At 51.8% G+C, this 8,089-nt stretch overlaps 1 protein-coding gene across 3 annotated transcripts in view; it reads left to right on the top strand.

The window, feature by feature from the left end:
• The first annotated feature begins 589 nt into the window (after nt 1-589).
• The window catches only part of LOC122543031 (phospholipid phosphatase 4-like), a 21,347-nt gene continuing 13,847 nt past the window's right edge, over nt 590-8,089 (top strand). Inside the window, exons 1-4 of one of the 3 annotated variants that reach the window (XM_043681222.1) lie at nt 590-689; nt 1,422-1,526; nt 6,061-6,172; nt 7,358-7,466. In XM_043681222.1, the coding sequence (XP_043537157.1) occupies nt 6,102-6,172; nt 7,358-7,466 (180 nt within the window). In that variant the 5' untranslated portion in view covers nt 590-689; nt 1,422-1,526; nt 6,061-6,101. The other 2 variants (XM_043681220.1, XM_043681221.1) reach the window with 2 other exon arrangements.

Genomic DNA, 8,089 nt, shown 5'->3' on the forward strand with positions numbered 1-8,089 from the left:
GTTGGATCAACCAACAAGAGGGAGGGAACTGCAAGGTCTGCAGCTGAAAGCAAGTAAGAAAGGGATTTGCAGACCTTTGACAAGCCTTCAGCAGGATCCTTGAATCTTTTTAAGCCAGAGTTTGACAACAAAGGGGCGGCGAATGTTTGTGTTGGTGTCCATGGATGTTTTAGAGATAAATCTGTTCAGGAGATGTGAGCGGTGCTGGCTGGCGAGGCCAGTATTTTACTGCCCATCTGTCATTGCCCGGAGAGAATGCCATCAGAGCCATCAGGATTGAATGGACGGGCTAGCAGACTGGGAGGAGAGGGGCAGAGTAGCCTACTTGTTTTTCTCATGGGCGTCCAGTGGAGGACGAGAGGTTGGCGCTGCACTGGCTCTCCCAGGCGGCCGGCGGCGTTGTAGCGGGAGGACCGCAGTCATTGGTTTGGCGCTGCAGTTGCGCTCCTATGCGGCGGTGGCGCTGCGACGGGAGGACCGGTTGGGTTGAAGTTCGGCGGGGTGTGGAGTTGCAGTGGGACTCCTATGCGGCTGGCGGCGCTGCGGCGGAAGACTTCAATCGTGGCGTTGGCGCTGCAGTTGCGTTCCTCGATCGGGAGGCGTGGCGTGGCGTGGCAACGGGGCGGCGCTGCGGCGGGAGGTCGGGGTGGGTGGAGCGGTCCGCTCTTGCTGCCACGTCACAGTTGGAGGTGAGCGAGGACTGGTGTTGTCCGGGTGACCGAGCCGGTGAGTGCAGGCGGAGGGTGGCGGGGGAACCGGACGGAGGGGGGACGCCGCCGCTGCTGCTGCTGCTCACGGGATGTCGGACGGAGAAGTCGCTGATCGTAACCACGCCCTATATCCATTGTGGCCAATGAAAAACAGAGAGTAAAAGTCCTTTTGGATTGTAAAAGGAAAGGTTGGGGGGGGGGGGGGAATGAAACGGTCCCCCATCACCTGCCCCTCACAACTGGGTCTGAGGATGGGGTTGGGGTAGAGGAAGGGGTGGGATGCCTCACTATTCCCTCCCTCCCTGCTCAATTGACCCACACTGGGCACAGCGATGTTTTCCAGCGCGTTTTTCTGGCTTAATCTGCTCTCCCTGCATCCCACAGCTGGGTGGGCTAGCACAGACTCGATGGGACGAATGGCCTCCCTCCTGCCAGTGCCCCGCAAGGGGTCTTTCCTTTTTTTAAAATTCCTGCCTGGCCCCCTTGCCCACTGTGACCTCTGCGGCACCCGTGGGCACATGGCCATCGGGAGGAGGCCACTCGGCCCCGTTGAACCAGCCCTGTCACTCCGTAAGGTTTTGCCCTGCCGCTCGCCACTAATCCGACGTGGGCCCCTGGCGCCCGCTGGGTCTCAGAGGCTGGGGTGGGCGCCTGCAGCGTTTTGCCGTTGCTCACGGACCTTTGCCTTGTTTGTTTCTGATCGCCCTGCAGGATGAAGTGAAGGTGCCCTTCCGAACCTGAGGCGAGAGCGCAGCCAGTCACACAACGGCCTGGTGTGCGGTCGACCCCCCCCCCCCCCACCGGTCCACTTTGATGGTACGTACAAGGCCGCCTCTGTGCCCGCCTGATGTTGCAATGTTGATAGGAGAGGGCACGATTGATGAGAAGGTGCCGCTGTATGCATATAGGGTGGAGGGGTCTTGGGTTTTGGGGTCGCTGAGACTGGCATCAGAGGGCTGTTTCCACTGGCAGGAGGATTGGCATCTGGAGCAGCCAAAACAGAAAAAAAAACTGCTAAAAGAACTAATGGGTGCGTGACAGATGTTGTGACGAGTTGGAAGGCAACGCTTTGATAGACAATGATTAGATTAGATTAGATTACTTACAGTGTGGAAACAGGCCCTTCGGCCCAACAAGTCCACACCGCCCCGCCGAAGCGCAACCCACCCATACCCCTACATTTACCCCTTACCTAACACTACGGGCAATTTAGCACGGCCAATTCACCTGACCTGCACATCTTTGGACTGTGGGAGGAAACCGGAGCACCCGGAGGAAACCCACGCAGATACGGGGAGAACGTGCAAACTCCACACAGTCAGTCACCTGAGGTGGGAATTGAACCCGGGTCTCTGGTGCTGTGAGGCACAATAGAAGCAACTTCAACATGAAATTTCCAAAGGGCTACCTGAGGGATGATTGGGTGAGGGAGGAACCCCAGCAGGGAGGAATTGGTCAAGATTGTGTGAAAGTGTGCAGCCTTTTCCCATGATCCTTTATCTGTGGGACATTGAAACAGGGAGCAACAAGAGGCCACTTGGCCCTTTACGTCTACCCCACCATTTGATAAGATCATCGCTGATCACATTTTAGCATCACCTGCACGACCCTAATAATCTTTTATCCCCTTGGTAATTAAAACAGTGTTTTAGAAATGCTGAAAGATTCTGCATCCATTGCCTTTTGAGGAAAGGAATTGCAAACAATCCCAACCCTTGGAAAGCATAAAAGCTGTTCTCTCTGAAATGGGTGTGCCCTGATTTTTAAACCATGACTCCTGGTTCTCGATTCTCTGACAAGGGGAGATCTCTCCATGTCCACCACAGGATCTTGTCTGTTTCAGTGAGGTCACCTCTGTTTGTTCTGAACTCCAGATGATACAGCCCTCGCCTGTCCAGCCTTGCCTCAGAAAGCAATCTGCTTATTCCAGGCATGAGCTAGAAAGCCTTCACTGACCTGCTTCCAATGCATTAGCATGATTGTGTACGTACAGTGACCTGTAGTGGACACAGTACTCCAGACATAGTCTCACCTGTGCCCTGTTGGACTGAAGCCTGATCTTCTGACTGCTGCATAAAGCAGAACATTCCGTCAGCTTCCCTGATGACTGCTTGTACCTGCACACGAACCTTCTTGGGTTCAGAACTGTAAAGATAGTGTGTGCATACCTGGCAAAGCTGCAGGCTCAAAGCTGAACCTGTTTTTGATTTGTTGTGCAGAAGCAGTTCCAGAATCCTGACAGACGAGAGTCTGAGATACGTGCTCGGTTCATGTGGTGATATTCTCCTGTCATCATAACACCCCTCACTCAAGAAACAAAACCGCTAGAAGGTTCTTCAGTGCAGGCCATAAAGATCAACTTGTTCGGATCTGTTGGATAATATCCAGCCTTGGTGAGAACCACATCTCAAACACTGAACACTTACAGTCCCCTTATTTAAGGATTGATGTCAGTACTTGGGATGTGGTTCAGAGGAAGTTTACCCCACCAATACCAGGAGCAAGTGGGTTGTCTTTCACTGCGAGGGTGGACAAGTTGGGCTTGCTTTTACTCGAGGTCAGAAGCATGAGGGATGACCTGTTAACGTGATGCTGAATGGTTTTCACAAAGTGGATTTGGAATGGATGTTCCTGCTTCTGGGCAGAAGGACTGGGCACTCTTCAAAAAATTAGGAATCACCTTTTCAGGGCAGACGAGGAGAATTTTGCTCTCAACAGGCTGTGTGTGTTTGCAACTGTGCCTCAGACATTGGTGGGGACAGTGTCATTGATATTATTTGAGGCACAGGAGAATAGGTTCTTGTGACGCAGCTGAATTGAACAGAATCAGAGGGTGGACAGGAATGTGTAAGTTGGACCATAACCCCTAAATAACCAATGATTTCATTGAATAATGGAGCAAGCTGGAGGGGCTGAATGGCCTATTTTCACTCCTCATTGATATATATCTGGCACACTGGGACGTGAAAATTTTCCCTTGGATGGGGGATTTGTAGTCCAGAGAGTATGTTTTTCGGGTGAGAGGAGAGAGATTTAAAAAAGATATGGGGGTGGTTTGTGGAATGAACTGCCTGAGGGAGTGGTGGATGTGGGTACAGTGACAGCATTTCAAAGATATTTGGATAAGCACATGAATAGGAAAGGTTTGGAGGGAGATGGGCCAGGAGCAGGCAGGTGGGACAAGTTGAGTTTGGGATTATGGTCAGCATGGACTGGTTGAACCAACGGTCCTTTTCCGTGCTGTATGATGCTCTGGGCTTCACAAGATTTCTTAGCTGTTCAGAGAGAAGAATGAAAAGTTAGGTGTGAATCCAGATTCTGGTTTGGGAGGATTGTGATGAAGCTGATACTAGGACAGTGTTTCCCCTTGTGGGGGAATTGAGACCAAGGGCACATGGTTACAAATTAGGAGTCTCCCTTGAAAATGGCACAGCAGAGGAGTTTCTGCTCCGACATGGTCGTTAGTATTTGGGATTGTCTTCCAATGTGGTTTGCCCGCTTCCTTACCAGAGTTGGTTCATGAATGTGACTGCAAAATCAGCTCAGGTGTTTGAAAGATCTTTCTCTGAGCTTGTATTTGTTCATACAGTTTGGGGCAATGCAGGAGTTGATGGGCAGAAAAGCTCCTGTAGGACTGGAAATGACTGCGAACTGTGGCTTGGTTCAGGGGAATAGGATATCAAAGGGACATCCAGCACAGAGAGGCCCTTCGACCCATCGAGTCTGCATTAATTCCATTTTCCAGCCCTTCCAGATACTTCCAATGCGCGTCCAAGGAGTTGTTGAACATTGTGAGGTTTCCCACCTCATCGACCCTCCCTGGCCGTGCATTTCACTCTGTGACTTGTTATGGACCAGGCCAGAGCCCCTCTCAACATTTCAAGAAAGTAGCCCAGACTCGAACCTTGCAAATTGTTTTAAGCAGGTGTAGTGTGGATATTCCAGGAGGGATGTAGCTGGCCCAACCACTTAAGTTTAAACAGGATAGAATTTATTTACAAGAGTACCGAATGAAACACAAACCACAGAAAACAGAATACTGAGTAACTTAACCTCTCCGAAAATCCAACAGACAATCCCCATTTAATGATGCTGTTCCAAATACTTGCAATAATGCCCATAAGCAAAAGGTAAAACCAAACCCGGGGTCTTCCAGGAGAGAGGTCAGAGAGAGAGTACCAGCCTGGACCTACTCCTTTGGGTCCAGCAGCTTTTTCCACAATACTGCTAAAACCCAAACCAAACCAGAGAGAAGCTGAGCTGGGAGAGCTGGCTGCTCCCCTTTCATTGGACAAGGGTTTGTTAAACTTGAAAGCCTCTACTTGAGGCAGTATCTGTTAGTTATTATCACATTGGCCCCAAAAACCCTTCAACCCCAGACTTTTCGGAGTCGTTTGCGACCTCTCTTTAAAAAAAAAACCAAGGGCTACGTAATCTCATTAAAGAATCAGCGTTGTCACACAGTACCTTCCAGGGGGACGTGTTGTTTCTCAAATACCTCCTGCCTTTCACCTTCAAATTGTTCTCCTTGTTATTATCAACTCAGGGGAATAACTGCTTTCTCTCCATCCTGTCCGTGCCCCTTGTCGTCTTCCACACCTCTGTCAGATCCCTTCTCCGTTTTCTTCACTCTAACCCAAGCTTATCCAGCGCCTCTCTGCTGCTGAAACGCTCTATCCCAGACAACATCCTGGTGAATCCACTGTGCACCCCCTCCAGTCCAATCCCATCCACCCTCTCGTGTGGGGACCAGAACCGCCACACAGTCCTCCAGCTGGGGCCGAACCCAAGTCCTGTGCAGTTCCAACATCACCTCCCTGCTCCGATAATCAATGCCATGATTGACAAAGGCAAGTGTCCCGTATGCCGCCTTAACTCCTTTGTGAACGTGTCCTGCTGCCTTTGGGAGTTTGTGGGCGAGCACCCCAAGATCCCATTGCTCCTCTCAGCTTCCCAGCGTCCTGCCATTCATTGAGTACTCCCCTGCCTTATTGCTTCTTCCAATGTGCATCGCCTCACAGTTGGCAGGTTTAAATTCCATCTGTCGCTGATCAGCCCATCTGATCAACCCGTGTGTATCCTTCTGGAACCCAAGGCCTTCCTCCTCATTATCAACAGCTTGGCCAATCTTTGTGTCTTCTGCGTACTTAGTGTATAATACTCCTTCTTTATTGTTCATACATAATCAGGGGCAGAGGGGAGGCCCCAGCACTGATCCTTGTGGACCGCCACTGGACACCGGCCTCCATTCCAAACACCACCCTCTGTCTCCTCGCACTGAGCCCATATTGGATCCACCTTGCCGAGTGACCCGGGATCCCATGTGCTTTTGTCTTGTCTTTCCAAACAGGTCGGCAGTGAGACGCCAGGCACCTGAACGCTCGGGTCACCATGCGGAAGAATATTGTAGTTAACTTAATCTGTGAGGTGGCGCTAAGATTATTCCTGTTTGCAGTATTCCTGTAAGTCTTTGTTTCCTGTCACTATTCTGTCTATGGTGGTGTTACCTATCTCGCTGCTGTAAAGTTTGACCATGGTTACAAACTGCCAGTACCCATCACTCCTGACAAGTGTCCTGCTGTTGCTGAAGTCGATGTTATTTAAAACAAACCCCACTGCTGCTCATGTTGGCAGTGTGTTCAGGGGCTGCCATGTAAGGTACAGGAGGAGAATTAGGCCCACACTTGGCCCATTAAGTTACAAATCACACAACATCAGGTTATTGTCCAACAGGTTTATTTGGGAGTACAAGCTTTCAGAGCGCTGCTCCTTCGTCAGGTCACTAGTGGAGCAGGATCACAGCTACCTGACGAAGGAGCAGCCCTCTGAAAGCTTGTACTCCCAAACAACCCTGTTGGATGATAACCTGGTGTTGTGTGAGTTGTAACTTTGTCCACCCCAGTCCAGCATCTTGGCCCATGAAGTCAGCTCCACCATTTACTCATGGCTCCCCAACTCCGTTCTTCTGCCTTCTCCCCATAACCCTGGATCCTGTCTTTCCAGACAGGTCAGCACAAAAATACCAGGCACTAGAAAGCTCTGTCTTAAATACGCTCAGTGACTTGGCCTCCACAGATCCACACCCTCTGCTGGAGAAACTCCCCACCATCTCAGTTCGAAAGGGTTGTCCCTTCACACTGAGGCTGAGCCCTTGGGTTCTCATCTTTGACGCTGGTGGAAACACCTTCTCCACGCCCACTCTGTCCAAGTCTCTCTGTATTCTGTCAGTGTCTGTGAGACGTGGGTGTCAGCGGCCAAACTAGCATTTATGTCCCATCTCTACTCTCTTCCCCCACCCCCCGTCCACTCTGTGGTGAGTGGGGAGTCAGCCACGTTGTATTGGGTCTGGAGTCACAGGTAGGCCAGACCAGGTAAGTTTGGCAGATTTCCTTCCCTGTTGATGCATGTTGATGAACCAGGTCGGGTCTTTGCAGTAGTGGGCAGTGCTCATTGAGCCCGGTTTTCATGTATTGATGAAGTTTCACCATCTGCCCTGCTGGGACTGTCCCCAGGCTACGGCCACGAGCTGGGCAGATCCCGTGGCGGTGCTGTACCCAGCTCCCGATGGGCTGAAGGAAGGGCTCGTGCTCTGGGAGAAGGGACTGAGTGACAATTTCCTGTGTGTCTGTGCTGTATGTATTCCGCAGGATTACTGAGACGTTGACTCCGTTCCACCGGATCATCCACCCGGAGGAAATGTGGCTGTACAAGAATCCCCGGAGCGAGCGGGATACTGTCCCCACCTGGCACATGTTTGTAAGTGAAATCGGGGACCCCCTAGACCATCTCAGTTCGAAAGGGTCGCCCCGGCTAAATTGTGTGGAGGTGGGGATGGGGGGGGAGAGTGCACAATGGACAGCAGCACACCTGTGACCGTGATCTCTGCTCCAGCTTCATCTGGATAGCTGCAGATGTCTCGCTTCCTCAGGGCCCTCCTGAAAAGCCCCTTCCCCATTCGAGTGTCACTCTGCGAGGGCCTGCGATGTGAAACCCGTCAGCGGGAACCCCGAGAGAAAAGTCTGCATCTTTTCTTAGAACATCATGGCCCTTGACCCGAGGAGGCGTTGGGACCTGGACGGGATTGTTCTGTCCAGCCCAAAAGCTGCCGCTTGTGTCTCACCGCATCTTACCTGACAACCGCTGACCACGAGCCATCTCCTGAGGAGCTCTCTCTTCCTCCTCTTAGTCATTCCTGCCACTTAGATACCTGTCCTGACTGAGCCAGAGGAGTCTCCGAGACTAGGACTGGAGGCCACTTCCCCAGGGAGGAAAATAACAGTGTGCCTGTTCTCTCTCCCTGTCCCCCTCTCCTTCTTCCCTCCCTCTCCCCACCTCTTTCCCCCCCTCTTTCCCCCCCTCTCCCCACTTCTTTTCCCCCC

Source organism: Chiloscyllium plagiosum, chromosome 42 (genome assembly GCF_004010195.1).
Source record: "Chiloscyllium plagiosum isolate BGI_BamShark_2017 chromosome 42, ASM401019v2, whole genome shotgun sequence".
Lineage (NCBI taxonomy): Eukaryota > Metazoa > Chordata > Chondrichthyes > Orectolobiformes > Hemiscylliidae > Chiloscyllium > Chiloscyllium plagiosum.